General features: G+C 45.2%; 1 protein-coding gene across 3 annotated transcripts in view; it reads left to right on the top strand.

Annotated features, from left to right (window-relative positions):
* The first annotated feature begins 2,897 nt into the window (after nt 1-2,897).
* UPP2 (uridine phosphorylase 2) overlaps nt 2,898-23,205 on the top strand; it is a 73,777-nt gene continuing 53,469 nt past the window's right edge. For 2 of the 3 annotated variants that reach the window (XM_068245744.1, XM_068245743.1), the window contains exons 1-6: nt 2,898-3,040; nt 6,145-6,262; nt 11,565-11,723; nt 14,851-14,965; nt 15,056-15,265; nt 18,558-18,704. In XM_068245744.1, coding sequence (XP_068101845.1) covers nt 2,982-3,040; nt 6,145-6,262; nt 11,565-11,723; nt 14,851-14,965; nt 15,056-15,265; nt 18,558-18,704 — 808 coding nt within the window. In that variant the 5' untranslated portion in view covers nt 2,898-2,981. Of the gene's footprint in view, nt 3,041-6,144; nt 6,263-11,564; nt 11,724-14,850; nt 14,966-15,055; nt 15,266-18,557; nt 18,705-19,702; nt 19,919-23,205 lie in introns of those variants that run through there. The other variant, XM_068245745.1, reaches the window with a different exon arrangement.

Here is a 23,205-nt window from a genome sequence, read left to right as displayed (position 1 = left end):
GGTAGGGGAGTGAGCCACCTTTCCCATCACCAGGCATGAGTTTACAACGTCTTGTGGAAAATCTGGCCCTGAATTTGTCACATGCTGAGCTATAGGAAGTCTGACAGGAAAAACAAGAAAAACCTGAAAAAGCAATCCATTCCTGGCAGTGAGAACATCTAGCCTTGCCTGGAGGCAGCTGAGTTTATATAAGGATGTCCTCTGTAGTTATGAAGCTCTCTGCATTTGATTGGAATGCCTGCCGCTATTATTATCTGAGCAATCTCTGTGTGAGAGGATTTTAGCCATTATTACACATCTGCTTGCCTGGCTTTCTCTGACAGACCGTCCTCCTAATCTATTCTTCACCGTTTAAATATGCTTATTTGTGTCCATTTAACTCCATGTCTAAGGTGAAATTATCATCATTTTGTGTCATTACCATATTCCTCACTTAAATGGTCATCATCAGATTGTAAAATAATTACCATTCTCATCTTGCATTGAAATGGCACATATTATGAAGATGTCACAGCAGTGTGATGTAAATTGGGCTCTCAGGGGACCTCTGGTGGCCTCAACCTAAACTGCACTGAGAATGCTGAGTGTTATAAAATTCTTTCTAATAGCACAATGTTTTACGTTTTGACTTAAAGTTCAGTGGCAAAGCAACAGGGGATGCAGAGGTGACAACCGCACCAGGGCCCATGGCCCAAAGGGGCCCACTAAGGGCCCTCCTCCATTCATCTTTTTAGCTTCTTATTGGTGCTATGCTGGTAATGAACACCTCCATATATGCACTGCATAGTGGTAATGCTAAAGGCCCAGTGCACACCAAAAACCTCTAGCAGATCTGCAAAACACTAGAGGTTTTTGAAGCAGATTTCAGAGCGATTCTAGGCATGAGATAGACATGGGTATGCGCAGTGCCTAGCACACAAATAACTATGCTGTGTTCCTTTTTTCTTTCTCGGTCTGAAAGAGTTAAATATCAGGTATGTAAGTGACTGAATCAGTCCTGACTCAGGAAGTGACTACAGTGTGACCCTCACTGATAAGAAATTCCCCTTTTTATCTCTTTCTTGCTCCCAGAAGCCATTTTCTGCTAGGAAAGTGTTTTAGAGTTGGAATTTCTTATCAGTGACGGTCACACTGTAGTCACTTCCTGTCTAAAGTCAGGACTGAGTCAGCCACTTACATACCTGATATTTAACCTTTTCAGACAGAGAAAGAAAAAAAGGAACACAGCATAGTTATTTGTGTGCTAGGCACTGTACATACACATGTCTATCTCATCATGTCATATGTCACTTCGGGTATCCTTTAAGGCCCCTTTTACACTAGTAGGCTAAACCTGCTTTGCATTACCCTATTTTGCCGCAAGGGGCCGCAAATGCAATAAAAGTCTATGGAAACTTTCACATTTATTGCAGCCCCTTGAGGGGCTTGGGGTAGTGTAAGTCTATGGGCGACATGCTATGTGAGAACGACGTAGCACGGTGTATTGCGGCACACATGAATGGACCGGATGGAATGGATAGAAATCCCAGAGAAGTACATCACTTCCTGTCCGCCCAGTAGGGAGTCACTGAGCGCGGGGGGCGCTGTGCATATGACCCTTCCGGCGCACTCTTCTGCAGAGTCATATGTTTGTCATTTTTTGCGTTGCGGCGCGGTGCGGCAGGAGCCTTAGGGATCTGGTATCTCTAAGGTGCCCATTAACGGTATAATTTTTCACTAAATGCGATCTTTTAATGCGATTTTAATGATCGTAACTAATCAAAGGGCAATTATCGATTGTTCACATTTACTGAATGATTCTTTCTTCAAATTCAATCATAAAATCCCACTTTCTAATCGACTTTATCCTATTTAGCAATCGACCAAAGAATCGTTCCTTATTGAAAGATTGCATTTGGTGAAAAAATTGTACTGTTAACACCAACATAACATACAGTGGTGTAATAATAGAGCCCCTATTGTTGGAGCCCGCAGCCCCTGCACCCACAGGGGGACCCGAGGCACCTCCGGGGCCCGCCCAGGGCTGTTATGAGGGGCAGGAGGGGTCACTGCATGAGGGGAAAGCATGGCCACCTACATAGGTGGGGAGGGGACTCCCTCCCCCACCTCGGATTCTCCCCTCAGCGCTCCTCCACCAGCATTAAATAGGTGGCAGCAGCGGCGGGCAGGAACACAGGCATACCTCTATGCGTTCCACCAACCGAGGTTGCGCTCCCTAAGCGTCTGACGCTACTTCCTGTTTATCAGGAAGTAGCGTGAGGCACTTAGAGATCGGACCTCCGCGGTGGAACACATAAAGGTATGCCTGTGTTGCTGCCCGCCGCTGCTGCCACCTATTTAATGCTGGAGAGGAGCGCTGAGGGGAGAGCCCGAGGTGGGGGAGGGGAGGGAGTGGCCCCCCTCTCTCCCGATGTAGGTGGCCATGCTTTCCCCTCATGCTGCGACCCCTCCTGCCCTCCAAAACAGACCTGAGCGGGCCCCTGGGGGCCCATACAAATTTTCACAGGGGGGCCCGTGATTTCTAGTTACACCCCTGATAAAATACAAAATGACATACCGTTAAAGGCTCACCACCTGTAATCTGCACTTACAGTACATGCTAATGGCGCAGTTATAGTGAAAGTGGGATTTCCCGAAGTGTTTGCAGTCAATCAGTCACTTTACATTTCACTCTTTCTCTTTTATAACAAGCCTGTGAGGAATTTTAACACTTCAAAGAAATGTCTAGAATGAGAAGCAGTTATTGCAGTAATCAGTAACCAGAGGAAAGTTAAACAATGAGAGACAACACCTCAGTGTGAAGAGCCAACCAGAGGGCTCGGACAAACAGTCCCCCTCATGACATCACGCTCCCTTATAAAGACGCCCCCCTGCATGATGTCAGAGCAGCAGGTTTATGTCAGCTGTGTGGTGTCCCTGCAGGAGCAGTACTCAGCGAGCATCATAATACAGAGGACTGACTGACTGACTGGAGATAAGTGATGGCCCCAATCTTAGATAGCAGCCCTTCCAATCTGCCTGAGAGGGACAATTATGGAAAGTAAGTGTGCAATATGGAAGCCTTCCTGGAATATGGAACAAATATGTGATGATGCCGTGTAATCTGCCCTGAGGAATGACTGTCCTTATTTCTCATTGCACATTAGTAGCTGCCAGATCTGTCTCACTGCAAGCCTTTAAATGTCCATATTGCCAGTCTGGGATCATGCACGTGTTATTCATGCGGAAAGTCACATCTGGGAAATTATAGTCTCAAAAATTCCAACACTCCCGGGCTTATTGGTGGAAACTAGCAGCAGTGATGAATAGCAACCAATTAGCAGCTCCCTCTGACTGTCCCAAATGGTCACAAGTGGTGAAAGCTGAAATACAGCTAATTATTATTTTTTTTTAATTATTATTTAGTATTTATATAGCGCCAACATATTACGCAGCGCTGTACAATGTATATATATATCTTGTCACTAACTGTCCCTCAAAGGAGCTCACAATCTAATCCCTACCATTGCCATATGTCTATATTATGTAGTGTAAGTACTGTAGTCTAGGGCCAATTTTAGGGGGAGCCAATTAACTTATCTGTATGTTTTTGGAATGTGGGAGGAAACCGGAGTGCCCGGAGGAAACCCACACAGACACGGAGAGAACATACAAACTCTTTGCAGATAGTGCCCTGGCTGGGATTCGAACCAGGGACCCAGCGCTGCAAGGCGAGAGAGCTAACCACTACGCCACCGTGCTGCCCAATGCATATTGGTTTGTGTTATATATTCAGTGGCGTAGTAATAGGGGATGCAGAGGTTGTGACCGCACCGGGGCACCTGGACCAGAAAGGCCCATAAGGGTCCTTCATCCATCTTATTAGCTTTTCATTGGTGATATGTAATGAACACCTCTATATTTGCATTGCATAGTGGTAACCTAACAAACTGTTTCCTTACTCTGATTACACCTCTCTGACACTGCAGCTGCCCTTAGTAGGTTTTGGGGCTATACACATCAATAGAGTGCTTGGGGGCGTATGTTAAAAAAGGGCGTCAGGAAAAAAAGGGCGCAGGGTTTTAAGCGATAAGCATGAATAACGTTTAAAAAAAATTGTGCTATATTTCGTTTAAAAATAATGTTTTATAAAGTTATAAATCATTAAATAATGTGTATGAAATCGGCAATTGTAAAACCGTTAATCTTCCCTATTTAAAAAGTGAAATGTATAATAACGTTTTATAAAAGATTAATAAGAATTTTACTAAAACTATACCTAACCCTACTCTCGCACAGAACCCTCCCTGTACCTACCCCTTACCCCTAGACCCCCCTGGTGGTGCCTAAACCTAAGACCCCCTGGTGGTGCCTAAACCCAAGACCTCCCTGGTGGTGCCTAAACCTAAGACCCCCCTGGTGGTGCCTAAACCAAAGACCTCCCTGGTGGTGCCTAAACCTAAGACCCCCCTGGTGGTGCCTAAACCTAAGACCCCCTTGTGATAAGCATTAATAACGTTTTTAAAAAATATTGTGCTGTTTTTCGTTTAAAGAGAATGTTTTAAAAAAATATTGTGCTGTTTTTCGTTTAAAAATGTTTAAAAAATTATACATCATTAAATGATGTGTAATCAAGAGAGGCAGTTATAAAACATTAAAAGTCTCCGGGCGCCGCTTGTAAAACGTTATTTTTCTCCGGCGCCCTCTTTTCCTGTTGGGCGCCCATTAAACAATATTTATTATGGGAGTGAATGGCGGCGCCTCTTTTTGTCCACCTGCCTCATGCGCCCAAATTTCCTGCCTCCTGCTTGGGGGCCCATGTAAAACTCGCACTCAGGGCCCCAAGCTCCTTAGTTATGCCACTGTAAATATTAATGGTATCCACATGTGCTTTAGTATGATTGTATTAATACATATACTGTGTTTAGAAAGGGCAGATTTATTCAGTTGTTTTAAACTTCTTTTTCCTTGTTTTTGATGGTATTGTAGCATATGTGAAGTTATTAAATACTGTTGTTGTTGTCGTCGTTGTTGTTGTTGTTAATCATGATGATGATGATGATGATGATGATGATTACAATTGCTTTCATCATTGTATTTATGGATATCGCAATGGCACATTTTTCTGTGGCACTTACCATACCTTGTCACTAACTGTGGTTTATTATTATTATTTAGTATTTATATAGTGCTGCCATCTTCCGCAGCACTGCACAGAGTGTATTGTCTTGTCACTTAACTGTCCCTCAGAGGGGCTCACAATCTAACCCCTACCATAGTCATATGTCTATGTATGTATTGTGTAGTGTGTGTAGTGTATGTATCGAAGTAGTCTAGTGCCAATTTTAGGGATAGCCAATTAACTTATCTGTATGTTTTTGGGATGTGGGAGGAAACCGGGGTGCCTGGAGGAACCCCACACAGACACAGGAAGAACATACAAACTCTGTGCAGATAGTGCCCTGTCTTATAGCTTAACTCATGGTACTTGATGCCGGAAGTAAGGGTAATATTGACGTATACAGTCTGTGCATTATTACCACGTATTACAATTTAGTGCAGCAACCCTTAGGTCTGCTGCTGGACTGTTTTCCGGAGCAGGCTGCAGTGGACTAATTAACATGTAGAATAGACCCATGCTTTCCAATGGGCCTGCTCACATAGTCCGATTTTACGGTATACAGAAATGTCTATTGCAATATCACAATGGTCATTCAACTGCACAACAATTAGGGGATACAGTAACGTATCTGATTATATAGCATGCGAAACACTTGCAACAGAAAATCAGAGCAAGTACAACACATCGGCTACGCTAACGGCTTCGGCAACTCCATCGTAGTGTGAACTGACCGTTAACTGGTTTGTGGTTCCTAATTACAGCCTGCAGGTGTCTGGTTCTGGTGAGAGTGGAATGTGAATTTTTAGCCTGGTAAATCAGATTCAGATATTCTTACCATAGAGATGTTTGTATCGCTTGGATTTTGTAGAACGTACAAAGTTATGTTTGTGTGGTGAAAAGCTTAGCTCGGAAATTTAATTTTTAATTCTCCTCTTCACACTTCCTCGTTATCATCAGCAAGGTTTAATTAAATTACAGCTTTCTTTGTGTGTTTCCTTCCTTTTAATTAATCTTTTTTCCTGCTCTTGGTTTTTTCTTGACAGCAATGGTTTTGTCCATATTAAGAACCCCCATCTGGACCATCTCCCTGAAGACATCCTCTACCACTTTGACTTGGGAACGAAGACCCATGACCTGCCCTCTATGTTTGGCGATGTTAAGGTAATGTGAACAATTTGCTGTAGGCATAGGAGTGACTTACCGTGCTTTGCATAGACTTCTTTTAGCATTTCCGGGAATGAGGACTTAGAATTTCCAGAAACAATTTGACTCCTTAATTGTTTCCCATATCCGGTTTGAACATGTGTAGTGATGTCACCTGCCCACCACCTGCTGGAGGCATTGCAACACAAGCTTAGTACAATTGTCCTGTTTGTTTTATGTTACATCTGAATGGTCAGACAATGGACTTCCTGGAAGAGGAGACCACAAAGCTTTTTACAGATGTAATGATGGTTGTCACTCAGTTTCACCATTTATGGTGAGAAAAGGCAACCATTTGTGTCTCTACTAGCCTTCCATGACATATTGGACATATCTCTGAGGAATAGTTCTATGCATGGGTGGACTTTTACAGGTTATACTGCAAAAAAGTCGCTCAATCAGCTTGATAACCATCATACGAGGAGCTTGCAAGGCTGTGGAATTACACAAAGCCAATTTTTAAGGGAACTAGGCTCAAAACTTACAGATAGCCAGAGGCTAATGCCTGGTGCACACCGTGCAATTTCCCATTAGATTGACGGGTTGAATCGATAATTTCTGTCAAGTCTGATCAGGACTCCTGGCTCCGTCCGTAGTGTGCAAGTTCTTCAGTGCTTCATGTCAGAGGCGGCCTTAGAGTACGCTGGGCTTGGGGCGAGTGTCTTACGCGGGGCCTAGAGCCATAGGTGAAGGCCATACACTGTACCATCACACTCACAGGCTTGTCCACCTCTAATGTAGTATGCCTTATTATTGTTTACAAAATAATTACGTTTTTTAAAGGGAACCAGAGACGAAGCAACCTCATGTATTTTACCATATATATCAGTGGGAACATTAGAGAAAACACCTACCCTGCTTTCTGTTTCATTCTTCACTGCTCAGCCTGCTTCTAATCAGCCCTGATAAAATCCCCGACTGAGCATTCAGTCTGGATTTGCTCAGGAATCCTTATAGCCGAGACTGTCTTTTCTGATGTTTTTTCGAGCCCAAGCCTGCCCCCTTGTGGCTCTACTATAATGACTCAGCATCACTCCACAAGTGCTCCACAGAGCGGATCAACTTGGCAGAGCCACGGTCAGCTTCTTTCAGCTGGCAGGCGACCCAGTGATGTTGCCCTAAGCGGATCGGGTCCCAGTCCCTGATAGGCGACATCAATCAAAGGTATGTATGCACCAGTGGCGTAGCTGAGGAGCTTGGGGCCCTAGTGTGAGTTTCATTGATATGAACATACTAAGGACACTTTCAGGGTCAAAAATGTGTAATCAGAGTAAGGAAACAGTTAGTTAAGGATTACCATTATCCACGGCACATATAGAGTTGTTTTTTCCCAACATAGCACTAACCAAATGCTAATAAGATGGAAGGAGGACCTCTAATGGGCCCCTCTGGTCCAGGGGCCCCGGGGTGCTTGCAACTTGTGCATCCCCTATTGCTATACCACTGGTATGCACCTTTAGACATGTGATACCTCTAAAATATTTGTATCAGACATGCCATTTTGTATAGGTTGTGATTCCAACCAGGCTTAAAGGGAACTTGAAGCGATTAACCCCTACCCAAAAAAAACAGTTTAACTTACCTGGGGCTTCTGCCTGCTCCCTGCAGCTTCCCTGTGCCCGCGCCGGTCCTTAACCATCTTCCGATCCCCCGCACAGTTTCCATTTTGGTGACTAAGCCACATGATGGCCACTGTACCTGTGCGGCCTTGGCCGTGCGCACCCTCGATCATGCTCCCGTCACCGACAGCGTCCTGCTCATGCGTATGTGACCTTATTTTTCTGGACAGGCAATGTATATTTAAAGTGTAACTGAGATTGGTTTCCTTGGTGTATTTATACTTACCTGGGGCATCCTCCAGCCCCAGGAGGTGCATGGGGTCCCTCGCCATCTTCTCCAGCTGCACTGTTTGCTTATTATCCTCCTCGGGAATTCTGGCCAGCCGCACTCTTCTGTGCATGCGTGGCTCAGCTGCGCGCACCCAACATCGTGCTCCTGAATCTGAGAATGTTCTGTTCCAGTGCAGTAGTACATCTTATGGGGCTGGAGGAAGCCTCCCCCAGGTAAGTATAACTGCATCCAATTAGACCATCTCAGGTACACTTTAAAAATTAGAAGTAAAGTTGGCATTTTTGGAAATGGAAAAGAAAACTCTCCTACTGCTTTGAGAATGAAATTGCAGCTCCAGCCTAATGGTAGACTATTGCAGGTATCTCTCATTACCCAGCAATCCCTGGCAGAGCGTGCTGCCTCACACATCTCCTTCCTGGCACAATGAGCAGCGGGTATTCTCAGGAGCTGGAGTACAGAGGCTCATTCATCTTGCCTGCGTACGCTTGACTTTAATAAATATGATCCGGCCCAGCGCCGAGCAGCGACTTTATTACTCAGCATTTTATTTGCTGCAAATAGAACTTTTTTTCCCCCTCACCGTAACCCTAATGTACACAGTTTGCATTATTCAGGAGAAAACAATAAACAGAGCAGTATGCTGGCTGCAGCCTCCACACCCATAGATCACGCGTATTCCCCGATCCGCCAGAGCTGAATATTCATAACTACTGTGTGCTGCAAGAGAAGAATCTGTGGGAGACAGCAGGGACTGCTCTGTCATATGACTGTCTCTCTGACCCGCCCGGTCCTTGTCCTTCCTGTTAAGCAGTGTTTACAGTATATAACTGTCAAAGGAATACTGGACAGGACATAAGTGCAATGTCCTCACACAGAGTTTAAAGAGAAACCGTAACCAAGATTTAACTTCATCACAATCAGTAGCTGATACCCCCTTTTACATGACAAATCTATTCCTTTTCTCAAACGGATCATCAAGGGGCTGTCAGCACCTCACAGAACTGAGGTCCTGACATCACACTGTGGGAGCCTTGTTGCATTGTGGGAAATAACAGCTATTTCCAACTGCCAAAAATGTAAGCAGCATCTCCTTCCAGTGACATCACCTGCCAGCAGTAAAAATGTCACCATGTGATAATTGTCAGAATGTAAATCAGGTAGAGGAAAGATTTTACAATGGGCAAACACTGACTAAATAATTTATACATAATTATTGTAAAAACTAAGCCTCTTTTTAATTACTTAGAGTTCTCTCATGAAGCAAGGTGAAACACTTGCATCAGGCGCAGAGATTACAGGTGCAGCATCTTTGTACTGTGTTTACACTTACAGAATGCAGTCAGAGCAGGAGAAGAAGCGAGAGGAGAGTGAGGTGAAGAGGTCATCATTGGGGAAAAGCAGCTTGCTGTGCTGTGTGAGGAGTCTGAGAGTGAGTGAGGAGGGGGGGAAGCAGGAGAGCAGCAGTGTTTCATTTGACTTGCACAGCAGAAGGGAGGAGGTGGCACTGCTGTCCTGACTGGAAGAATGGAGTGGAGAACAGCCGACTTACTGAGGGTTAGCGGTTTGTTTGTCACAGACTCGCAGCCAGCCTGCCAGTGTGTTATTGTGTTAAGCTGCAGCATGTCATGTCTCAAGTTGTTGCATATGCTCCCTTGCATTAGTGTATGGCCGCTATTTACAAGGATTGGATTTATATTTTGTGTGCCCCTAGCCCATGTACGTTGTGGCTCCCCTTTCTTGTGCCGCAGGGACCCTCACATTCCATGTGCAGCCCCCTCTTCCATGTGTAACATCCATGTACAGCAGCCCCTCTCTTTCATGAACAGCTCGCTTGAGCATCAGTTTCCCTCTTTTACATGTGTTCCCCTCCTCAGCCTCCTCTGTTGTATGTAGCAACTTCTATTTTGTATGTTCAGGTGCCCCCTAATGCTGGGCATACACGGGTTGATCCGGCGCATCACCGCTCGTCCGCACGTGCGTTCGGATAGATTACCGCTATTGTCCACCGGCGGGGATCGAGCAGGAAATCTATCCGGCAGGTCATCGGACCTGTCGGACGTTATCAATCGAGCCATCAGCGGCTCGATTGATAAGGACTTTTAGTGTCGTGTATGCCCAGCATTAGGCTGCAGCCGCTCAAGGCCTGGGCATTTGTGGCCCCTCCAGGAATCTGGCCCTGGCCCTTGATGCTTTTTTGATGTGCGCAGATTCCTAAAGCTCACCAGCATTCACGTGCGAAAAATGTTCCCCTTTTCCACAGCTGCGCAATGTAATGAATTGCACATAGGCGCTCAGAGTCTGGGAAAAAGCAACCCGTCCAGCTTGTTTTCTGCACACTAAACAGTTAGCGAGATAAATGGTGTATGTGTCCTTCCCATAAGTAAGGACACTCAGTCAGTAGCTATTATGGTAATTCTGAAATGATGCTCATATTATGCATAGTAATGGAGATTGGAACATCCTGATATTTTTATTGGTCCAAGCTCCATACGAACTGCATAAAATTTGCATCAACTCGGAATTACTATATAATTGACCACCCCTACCCATAGTTCCCTACTGTCCCTCTTTTGAGATCTATGTAAATATATGTATTTTTCTACTGAAAAATGGGTTTAATTGACTCTAAACTTTATTCCCATCCTTTAAATTGATATACCGGTATTTGTTATTTTCAAATGTTAAATTGAAGGGAAACGACTGATAATAGAAAGGACAGGTGTGTTTAAATTATAAAACAACATATTTTTCCAATTAAATCTTTATGGTATGCATGACTAGGGGTGTGTCAGGGATGTGGTTAGGGGTGTGACTTAAAGGACAACCAAAGTGGAGGCTGCCATATTTATTTCCTTTTAAACAATACCAGTTGCGTGGCTAGCCTGCTGATCTATTTGGCTGCAGTAATGTCTGAATCCCACCAGAGACAAACATGCAGCTAATCCTGTCAGATCTCAAGAAACACCTCATCTGCTGCATGCTTTTTCAAGGTCTATGGCTAAAAAGGCAGAGGATCAGCAGGATAACCAGGCAACTGGTATTACTTAAAAGGAAATAAATATGGCAACCTTCCTATTCCTCTCACTTCAGTTGGCCTTTAAGTGTCCCTCTTTCTTATCTCAAGAGGTTGGGAGGTATGCCTACCCATAATCCATTGCAAATGTGTTGTATCGTGTCAACTTCTATCCATCGTGGCCATTGCTTAATTTCATCTAAAACTGTCTTTACTTATTGATTTACCCTGGTACATGTGTCGTATAAATCTGCTGTAAATATATTTAGTAATTGCAACAGCTCATCTTTTTAAACAATGTCCTGCTTGTTAGTTAATTGCTTTTTTTTTATTGCTGTAAATGGTAGCTTCCCATGTGTAGGCGCTAAGCTGATTAACCTCCTGTGTTCCTCGCAGTTTGTGTGTGTTGGCGGCAGTCCTAACAGGATGAGGGAATTCGCAGTGTTCATACACGAGGAGCTGGGCCTGGATGGAGACAGCAGAGACATTACAGATATATGTGCTGGAACAGACCGCTACAGCATGTACAAAGCTGGCCCTGTGCTGTCCATAAGCGTGAGTGTTCAATGCAGCTGCCAATCAGATACAAGCCTTTCATGCCAAGTGTCTCTATAGAGCATATGCTTGGACACTGTTTTTATATGCATTGTTATATAGGACATTATGCGTACATGCAAAAAGGGCACCGGGGAAATTTGGGCGCCAGAAGTGGCTGTTAGCAGAACATCTGTAAAAAATACCCGTATTCTACTATTGGGTATTGTAATTCCGATAGTAAAATATATGGAAATTTTACAGATATTTTACTAACGCTAAACCTAGCCCTATTCTTACACGAGCCTCCCCTCTACCAATACCCTAACCGACCCCCACAGATGCCTAACCTCAACCGATCATCCATACGCATGCTTAACCCTAACCGACCCTTCACCGATGCCTAACTGATCCCCTAATGCCTAATACTGACTGTCCCCCTACCCATGCCTAAGACTAACACCCACACCACCTGCAAATCTGGCAATATCCATGCCGCCGGCCTTCGCCGATATACCTATGTTTATTGTGGCTATAAGGCAAAAGAGAAAATAGCAGGCAATTTTATTATAGCCGTAGTTTCCCTTTATAGCCACTACTGCTTTTTTTATCTCATTAGTACCTGTTAAGTCAACAAAACTTGTTTCAGGGTTGCCAGTTTAAGGACTGGTTCACACTTGGCGATTCTTCAGCGCTTTGCTGATCGCTGGTGATCAGCAAAGCACTGCTGCTAATGTATGCCTATGGATACAGTCACACTGCAGAGTTTGCGGTTTGGATCAAGCGCAAACGCACTGCATGCTGGGTTTCGGTGGGAGATCGTGCTGTGATTCTCGTTCTATTGAATGGGAATCACAAGCACAAATTGCAAGATTTTAGCCGCAAATTGCGATCGCGGAGCTGAACGCGATCGCGGGCTAGCGACGCTCCAAGTGCCAAGTGTGAACTAGCCCTAAGGACTCAGGCACACTATAAGCACTTTTTGGAGAGCCTTTTAAAAAAATGCACCCATTGATTTACATTAAAATCGCGATTGCGGTAAAATTGTGCGATTTTACCGCAATCACAATTTTACTGTGATATTAATGTAAGTTAATAGGAGCATTTTTAAACAGCTCTCAGAAAACTCTGATGGCCAAAAAGCACTCAAATGCTTATAGTGTGTCTGAGCCCTAAGGTGGGCATACACTAGTAGATTGCCACCCAATGTGTCCAACAGATCAATTCCTCTCTGATCTGAATCTCAGAGGGATCAATTTACCCAATTACTGCAGACAAATTTTTTCACCATGAAATCTATTCAAAATCTGTCAAACTGCAGCGTTGCACAACTTGCACTATATGGTACTGTACAGTGCAATGCTATAGACTGTCAATATACCATCACTCCTCCGCTTCATTGAAATTTACCACCCAATCAAAATTTTGATTGAATTTTTCCAGCAAATCGATCGAAATAACAATCGATATGGCTCATTGCGTCACAGGTGATGCTGATCAAATCTGCTGGTAAAAATCAATGCGTGTATGTCCAGCTTTAGGCCTCTTTCTCACAGTGGGACGTTAAAGACGCACGTTATAAAAAATTATAACGCAGACTAACGCACAGCAATACAAAGTCTGTGCGACATTCACAGTGCACACGTGTAGCAATATTTAGAAAGTGCTGCATGCTGTGCGTTTAGCAATACATTTGCTGCGTTATGTGTGTTGCACATGCTCAGTAATGTTTTGGTTTTTTTAAATGTAACGCATGCGCCGTTTTCGTACCATCAGTATGTAAAAATGGTGCACCAAGAGACACATAACGCAGTGCAAAATAACGTCCTACATGCGCTGCGTTAGGGGCACGTTGTGCGACTTTAACGCCGCATCAAACGCAACGTCCCACTGTGAAAGAGGCCTTAGTCATGGGGAACTAAAGCCACTGAAAGCTTGTAAGGGAATATACTAATCATTGCTTAACCCATTAGAAGCTTCAAAGGAAATATCTTGTTTAATATAGTGCACTGCTTTTAGCCTTAGCCAGAAGAACTGGTTGTGCTGTAAATTCTTGGAATGCTTCCATGTCTTTCTGCTAGCAGAGGATATAGAAATTAAAAGCAGCAGGGGCGTATCTGGGTAATATAGAGCCTATGGCAAACAGTGAAATTGTGCCCCCCAGTCAGAGCCCCCCTTCCTCTATAAAAACAGCATCCTTTCTCGTGTACATGTGTTATGGTTGACTTTGTTTTTGGGCTCAGGATATTGCTGAAGTTACTTTTTTTATTCCCTTGATGTCCTATTTCCCAACACATAAGTCAAGTGCGCAGGGCCGGTTCTCTCATGAAGCAAGGTGAAACATTTGCATCAGGTTATAGGGGCAGCATTTTTGTGCTGTGTTTACACTAACAGCATGCAGTTAGAGTAGGAGGAGAAGCGAGAGAAGAGCGAGGTGAAGGAACATCATTGGGGAAAAGCAGCTTGTTGTGCTGCATGAGGAGTCTGACAGTGAGTGAGGAGGGGGGAGCCAGGAGAGCAGCAGTTTTTCATTTGACTGGTTCAGCAATTGTCGGGTGATGTGCGATCATTCCTTCCAAATGGGGGGGGGGGGGGGGGTACCAAAATGTCTAGAACCAGCCCTGCATACAGTACATAAGTTAGGTAGCCATTTTCCCCAGATAATGAGCTGGTACGGCAGGCATGGGGGCACGGCACAGGGACTGGATTGGCAGTGCAGCACACGGGGCAGGCATGGCATCCATAGTGCTGTGGCGCCCATGGCACGAGCCATGCCTGCACCCCTCTAGATACGCCTCTGGAAAGCAGATGTCCTTTGTTATTGTCTCACATTGCCATAAATACACATTACAGCAGTACTAATTAGTAACAAGGGGATGTAAAAAATAAGAAATACAAAAAAAATACAAAAAAATTGCTAAAATAAATTGGCCTGGAGCACTTGCAAGCCTCTAAATAAATTGGCTGCTAAAGGGTTATTGTTCCTGGAAGTCAGACGCACATCCAGTCGCCGATGTACAGTGTGCCTATAGCCTATTCTGGCTCTGGAAAATGAATAAGATTTGCTTGTGTGCATTAAGTCTTAGGGGAGAAAAGCGCTATATAAATGTTGTGGTTGGATAACTCTGCTCTTCTACTCTGTCTCTAGCATGGTATGGGCATTCCGTCTATCTCCATTATGCTGCACGAACTCATCAAGCTACTCCATCATGCCAAGTGTAGGGATGTCACTATTATCCGCATTGGGACGTCCGGTGGGATTGGTGAGCGTTATTCTCCACTCTAATTGTTCATGATTGGCTGAGACCATTTGCCTACTTACCCACAATGCCTTCCTGCTCTCCTCCTTCCAGGCATTGAACCGGGCACGGTGGTGATCACAGACACGGCTGTGGACTCATTCTTCAGGCCGCAGTTTGAACAAGTCATTTTAGATAAAGTGGTTGTCAGGAATACAGAGCTCCACCCGGAACTGGCAGAGAGTCTTCTACGCTGCAGCAATGAGATCAACGACTTCCCCACCATCATCGGACACACCATGTGCACATATGACTTTTATGAAGGTAAGAGTTATTGCTGGTGCAAGATCATAGGCTAGCGTTATTATACTGTTTATAGCTGTAAGGGCTGTGTTATACTACAAGCCATTTTGCTGCATTTTCCAATCACATGCAAAATGCACGGTCATCCGAAAAATAATGAAAATCACAGGAACTTGCCTGATCGCAAAATTCCTGCATTGCGTTATTGGCCTCAATTCACTAAGCTTATCTCCTGTCTTTAATAACTCTTCTGAGCTGTTTATACAGTTATCTCCATGGTGATAACTGTTGAAACAGCTCAGAAGAGTTATTAAATACAGGAGATAAGCTTAGTGAATTGAGGCCATTTTGTTTTGCCATTTGTAAAAGCACCCTAGTGTTGTAGGCAGACTGGCAGAGATGAATCAAGATGTAATGGTACCCTCGGCAAGGTAGTAGATTTGGGCCCCCCTTGTGATCCTTTTGGTAATCTGAAGTGGAGAGATATCAGAAAATGTGGCAGGTGGGCCCCTTGAAACCCATTGGGCCCCAAGCACCTGCCTAAGTTGCCTTGTGGGTGATCCTGCTCTGGCTGTAGGTGTACTCTTTGTTTATGCACAGTAGCCCCTTCCCATTCCATGTGAAGCCCCCACATGTAAAGCAGCCCCTCTCTCTGATCATTTGATTGGCCTATTTTCAACTGCAGAAATTTGCATACAAATTAGCACAATCCTGCATCAACTCTGAATTAATTACTGAGGTAAGTATCTAGTTTTATCTTAAACGTTCACTTCAGGTCCGCTGCCTTCTAAATGTGCAGACAACTGTGAAGTGATTGGTGGCTGAGGAAGAGAAGATTTGAATTTCCACCTCTGGATGATCATGGCTTTGGTCAGGCCAGTTACTAGGCTAAATTGCACCGATAGGCTAGATAGGTAGGAGCCCCTAGTATAGGTTAGATAGGTAGGTGCCCCTAGTATAGGTTAGATATGTAGGTGCCCGCAATATAGGTTAGATGGGTAGGTGCCCCCCCCCCCCCATAATAGAGGGGGGAGTCAGCCACAGGGAGGGCGGCTCGACCTCTCCCTCCCTTCCCCTCCATGGCACCGCCCTCCATGCTCCCCCCTCCTCAGCTGAGTTAAGTTGTATAGAGCAACTCACTTCCCTGCCGTTCCAATTACCGATCACTTGCTGCTGGTCTCCTCTGCAATGCCGCTTATACACGCTCTACTTCCTGATTACTTCCTGATGAGCGTGTATAAGCGGCTCCCCCCTCCATCACAGCGCCCCCCCCTCCCCCTCAGCGCTCAGGCAAGTGGCATGGCCCGCACGCCTCTAGACATGAGGCTGGCTTTGGTCTTGGCAGCTGAGGGTAGATATTCACTCCTAGCTGACACCTGACCTTGGCCTTACAGCCACCTGTCCAGATAGAGAACCTATAGCAGCCTTGTTAGATCGGAAACAGAAAATTTGGGTGCCAGAGGGATCGGGCAAGTTTGGGCGCCCCACAAGCCCCTATGTCAATAGCGGCTCAAAACGGAAGTGTGAGTGCCAGAGGCGGCCAGTAAAATAGCAGGCGCTGGGGTCAAGCTGTGGCTACAAATAGTGGGCAAAGATTTCCATTTACAGTATAGCTGCTATTAACATGGGTGCCTTTGGGGGGCCTAAACTTCCCTGGCACCCAATGTTTATCTTATATAGTGGCAAAGGCAGCGCAGATATGGGGGTGGGGGTCAATTAGGGTTAGGCATCTGTGGGGAGGGAAGGTCTGTTAAGGTAAGTGTCAGGGACCAGCTAGTGAGGGCTGACCTAAAGGATTCGAGGAACGCTGATGCCGCGTTTGTCCCTCGCCGCAGGCTGAAGTGCCCCTGCGGCATGGGCTACATGGGCCAGACCACTAGGGATGCTAGGAGGAGGATAAATGAGCATAGGAGTAGCATTAGGAATTACAAAAAGGATAAATTTGAATCCCCTGTGGAAAAATCCATTTTTTCAAATGTGGACATGCAGTAGGTGACCTAAGATGGTGTGTGCTGGAAAAGGTGTTCTCGCAGGAGGGTGTGGACCCCCAAGCCTCCTTGCTGTGCAGGGAGAGTAGGTGGATTGATGACCTCGGCACTTTGGCGCCAAATGGCATGAACGAGGCATATAATCTAAAAATGTTTCCTGTGATAATAATAATAAAACAATGTGGCTTGTCTCTTTAAGTGTTGTGCCCGCTCCTTAGTGGGGTGTGTTTTAATTGTCTATATATGTGATTGTTGCACAAATACTTGGTAAGCACTTAATAAAGACCATCTGGTCGAAACGTTGTGCTCTAGCACTGTGGTTCTGCAAATAAAAATTGGCCAATTGGCCTAAAATCCAGTTCGCAACACAGTCTTTCTTTATTCGGACTGTTGTTGCACCCTTGGTGGATACGGGTGTGGACTGGTTGACTCCCTGGTGCTGTATTAAGAAGTGGGGTTGTAGCATCAAGGTTTTACCTATACCTGTTAAAGTAAGGCAATGGGGCGGGGCAGTTAGGATTAGACATCAGGCATTGGAGGTTGGTAAGGGTTGGGCATCGGTGGGGGGCGAGGGAGGTGTGTTAAGGTAAGGCAATGGGGGCAGGGAAGTTAGGGTTAGACATCAGGCATTGGAGGTTGGTAAGGGTTGGGCATCGGTGGGGGGCGAGGGAGGTGTGTTAAGGTAAGGCAATCGGGGACAGTTAGTGTTGGGCATCAGTGGGGTGGGGGGCTTGGTTAAGCATCAGTGAGAGATCGGTTAGGGTTAGGCATTGGTGGGGGGGGGGGGGAGGAGGGATCAGTTAGAGTTAGGCATCAGTGGGGGTGATTGGTTAGAGTAATGAATTGTAGATGGAATGAGATTAGGCTGTATGAGATTAGGCTTAGGTTTAGTGATATTAAAATATCTGTAAATTTTACCAATATGTTACTATCAGTATTACCAATGCCCAATAGTGAATATCTTTCTACCAATATTCTGGCGCCCAAATGTAAGCGTTAGATCTAGGCCATGGGGCAACATCCTTAATGTGTTGCACTTCCATTATTGGTGAGTTCCTCCTCGGAGCCCTTCTCGGCGAGGTCCTCTGCAGAGGCACAGCTGGCCTGTAAGGTAGGCGCCTCCCCAGACAGCTGTGTGTGTAATTATCACCCATTACAGTACCGTGCCCTGAGAGGAGAACCTTCCATTATTATGTAATGTACTGTGGAAAAGTGGAAAACATTCTCTGGCTGAGCAAGAATGACTCACATGAAATAAGATAATTGTGTATTTGTTTGAAGTAATGAAATATGTACACAGGCGGTAAAAGTAATTTATTTCTAAGGTCAGGGGAGATTGGATGGAGCGCTGTGTTCCTTCTCTAAAGAAGAGAAATGCGAGTATCTGCAGAGGGCGTACGGCGCCGGCGTCAGAAACATCGAGATGGAATCTTCAGTCTTCGCAGCCATGTGCCACTTATGTGGGCTTAAAGGTGCTTATTTAAGTTAATTACAAATGACAACAGAGTTCACAGAGGCTTCTGCTTTATTATATTTTGAAATGAACAGCACATAAATCCACTGGTCTCTTCTCAGCAGGGCTCATGCTTTATTCCACACAATGATATAAAGCCTGGTACACACTTTCAATTATGATTGGCCAATCACTGACCAATTTCTCAACCTCTTCCTGTAGTATGAGAGCTTACCTACACAAACTGCTCATAGTATTCAATATCTGATGACCCTCATACTACATGGAGGTGGTAAAATTGGTCAGTGATTGGCCAGTCATAATTGAAAGTGTGTACCAGGCTTAAGTCTAGGCAGAGATCTAAAGCTAAGTACACACTTAAAGCTATGTACCCACCTGGCGATTTTCCCAACAACCCGTTATTTTTACACAACGCTGGGAGGTGGGTACAGGCGCATGATGCGAACGTCGCTTAGCGTCGCTCCAATGACGAAAGACCGACACGGTGGAGCGGATCTTTAAAGGGAAGGTTCAGGGTGGCTCTTAAAAAAATAAAAATGCCCATCCACTTACCTGGGGCTTTCTCCAGCCGTGGGCAGCCAGGACGTGCCCTCGGCGCCGCTCCGCAGGCTCCCGGTCCCCTCCGGTGGCCGACCCGACCTGGCCAGGCTGGCTGCCAGGTCGGGCTCTTCTGCGTTTCAAAATGCGCCTCACGGGGGCGCGCTGACGTCATCGGACGTCCTCCGGGCTGTACTGCGCAGGCGCAGAACTACTGAGCCTGCGCAGTACAGCCCGGAGGACGTCCGATGACGTCAGCGCGCCCCCGTGAGGCGCATTTTGAAACGCAGAAGAGCCTGACCTGGCAGCCGGCCAGGTCGGGTCAGCCACCGGAGGGGACCGGGAGCCTGCGGAGCGGCGCCGAGGGCACGTCCTGGCTGCCCACGGCTGGAGGAAGCCCCAGGTAAGTGGATGGGCATTTTTATTTTTTTAAGAGCCACCCTGAACCTTCCCTTTAAGATCCCCGATGACACCACGCAAAGTACTGCGAGTGCTGGAAGTATTGCTCACGCAGCCGTGTACATCACGTGACCCCACGCTTATCCCACCGTCAGGAAGAGGCATCGCTGAGTTCCGTCGTCAAGGGGACACCGCAGGAGCCGTCGGGCGGTGAGTACGCAGCTTTAGATGAAAGTCTCTGGAAAATCAAAGATCACAGACCAATTTTACCCCCTTCCATGCAGTATGAGAACCATACCTTCACAGTCTACAGGATCTTCTCAAAAAATTAGCATATTGTGATAAAGTTCATTATTTTCTGTAATGTACTGATAAACATTAGACTTTCATATATTTTAGATTCAAATACACACAACTGAAGTAGTTCAAGCCTTTTATTGTTTTAATATTGATGATTTTGGCATACAGCTCATGAAAACCCAAATTTCCTATCTCAAAAAACTAGCATATTTCATCCGACCAATAAAAGAAAAGTGTTTTTAAAACAAAAAAAAGTCAACCTTCAAATAATTATGTTTAGTTATGCACTCAAAACTTGGTCGGGAATCTTTTTGCAGAAATGACTGCTTCAATGCGGCGTGGCATGGAGGCAATCATCCTGTGGCACTGCTCAGGTGTTATGGAGGCCCATGATGCTTCGATAGCGGCCTTAAGCTCATCCAGAATGTTGTGTCTTGCATCTCTCAACTTTCTCTTCACAATATCCCACAGATTCTCTATGGGGTTCAGGTCAGGAGAGTTGGCAGGCCAATTGAGCACAGTAATACCATGGTCAGTAAACCATTTACCAGTGGTTTTGGCACTGTGAGCAGGTGCCAGGTCGTGCTGAAAAATGAAATCTTCATCTCCATAAAACTTTTCAGCAGATGGAAGCATGATGTGCTCCAAAATCTCCTGATAGCCAGCTGCATTGACCCTGCCCTTGATAAAACACAGTGGACCAACACCAGCAGCTGACATGGCACCCCAGACCATCACTGACTGTTGGTACTTGACACTGGACTTCAGGCATTTTGGCATTTCCCTCTCCCCAGTCTTCCTGCAGACTCTGGCACCTTGATTTCCGAATGACATGTAAAAGTTGCTTTCATCTGAAAAAAGTACTTTGGACCACTGAGCAACAGTCCAGTGCTGCTTCTCTGTAGCCCAGGTCAGGCGCTTCTGCCGCTGTTTCTGGTTCAAAAGTGGGTTCATGCTTCCATCTGCTGAAAAGCTTTATGGAGATGAAGATTTCATTTTTCAGCACGACCTGGCACCTGCTCACAGAGCCAAAACCACTGGTAAATGGTTTACTGACCATGGTATTACTGTGCTCAATTGGCCTGCCAACTCTCCTGACCTGAACCCCATAGAGAATCTGTGGGATATTGTGAAGAGAAAGTTGAGAGACGCAAGACCCAACACTCTGGATGAGCTTAAGACCGCTATCGAAGCATCCTGGGCCTCCATAACACCTGAGCAGTGCCACAGGCTGATTGCCTCCATGCCACGCCGCATTGAAGCAGTCATTTCTGCAAAAGGATTCCCGACCAAGTATTGAGTGCATAACTGAATATAATTATTTGAAGGTTGATTTTTTTTTGTTTTAAAAACACATTTTTTTTAATTGGTCAGACGAAATATGCTAATTTTTTGAGATAGGAAATTTGGGTTTTCATGAGCTGTATGCCAAAATCATCAATAAGAAAAACAATAAAAGGCTTGAACTACTTCAGTTGTGTCATACCTCCCAACATTTTGAGATGAGAAAGAGGGACACTTAAGCCACGCCCCTGCCACACCCCTAGTCACACATATCATAAAGATTTCGTAAGAAAAATATGTTGTTTTATAATTCAAACCACACTGGTCCTTTCTATCCTGGTTCATTGTCCTTCATATTAACACTTTAAAATTAGTAATATATACATTTACAGGATGGGAATAACGTTTATAGACAATCAAACACATTTTTCAGCAGAGAAAAATATATATTTACATAGAAAGAGGGACAAGTGAGGAGGAAAAGTAGTAGTAGGAGGCGCCCTTGTAGTATAATTTGCACTTAGGCTTATTAAAATAAACAGTAATATATACAGTAGATCGCCTACCTTAAAGAATGGACTCTCCACTCGGTAGGATAAGTATAAAAATTTAATAATGATAAGCATTTACTGGGCGCCAATCTACTACGGACTATAGCACTATTTTGACCTGATGAAGCGGCCTATACCGCGAAACGCGTTGTCCTGAGTGCTTATCATTATTAAATTTTTATACTTATCCTACCGAGTGGAGAGTCCATTCTTTAAGGTAGGCGATCTACTGTATATATTACTGTTTATTTTAATAAGCCTAAGTGCAAATTATACTACAAGGGCGCCTCCTACTACTACTTTATCTCGAGTCTAACACCCCACAATTGTGGGATTGTTATTTCTTGCCACAAATTTGTGGTAAGATACCTTTTTTCGAAGGAGCTGCGACCATCTACCCCAAAGACCGAGTGGAGACGGGTTTTCTCCACATGCGCATTCGAGTGGTTGCCTCCCCAAGCAACCTATACTTGTGAGTAGCATCATTTGCATATCTAGACCAGATTGCAAAGATAATACACTATAGGGGCTCCTGGTGTCTCTGTGGTTTTTTTCTTTTTCGTTACAAAGTGAGGAGGAAAGAGGGACAGGGGGACAGGGCTCCCAAAGATAGACAGTTGGGAGCTATGTATATATTACTTCACCATTTGTTTATGGTGTGTGTGTGGAATGTGGATGGAGCTGAGCCTGTCTGTGTGCCCAGCGTCTCCCCATGCCTTACCTCCATGCACTGTGCCTGCAGCCAGTGTCCCTCCCCTCCTCCGGTGATTGTGCAGATAGCATAGATGAGGAGGGGGAGGAAAGGTCAGAGGGCACAGCTGCTAGAGTCTCAGCCCGGGCAGTGGACAGAGAGTGAGCTGAGCTGCGAGTGCCAGAAGTTTAGAAGGCAGAGGCAGCGAAGTGAGGAGAATGTGTGTAGATCAGAGCAGTCACCGCGGGGCCTTGTAAATAATGTCATTACTCTGTATAGGAAGCAAGTCCCGCGGTAACTGCTCTGTTCTCTGTACTGCCGCTCTCCAGCCTCAGTGCTCAGCCCGGGACTTAGGCAGGCTATCGCAGGAGGGGGGATGAAGCCTTCCAAACCGGGACCATCCCGACGAGATCGGGGCGGTTGCGGAGTATGGTTGTGTGTATTTGAATCTAAAATATATGAAAGTCTAATGTTTATCAGTACATTACAGAAAATAATGAATTTTATCACAATATGCTAATTTTTTGAGAAGATCCTGTATTCTATGGAGCTGAACTCCCCATCAGATAAAACCTATGCAAGGTGCTGCACACAAAGATGCTGTACACATGCAACAGATCAGTATCTGCAAAAGATCTTTTCCTGCAAAATGCATTCATAGTCTATGATATCTGCAGATCTCATACACACCTTGTTTAACAGACATTCATCTGAAGATCAGATCCACCAGGATGGAT

This window comes from Hyperolius riggenbachi, chromosome 7, assembly GCF_040937935.1.
Source record: "Hyperolius riggenbachi isolate aHypRig1 chromosome 7, aHypRig1.pri, whole genome shotgun sequence".
Taxonomy (NCBI): domain Eukaryota; kingdom Metazoa; phylum Chordata; class Amphibia; order Anura; family Hyperoliidae; genus Hyperolius; species Hyperolius riggenbachi.
Note: the sequence above shows the minus strand (reverse complement) of the source record. Positions and strands in the feature narration are given on the sequence as shown.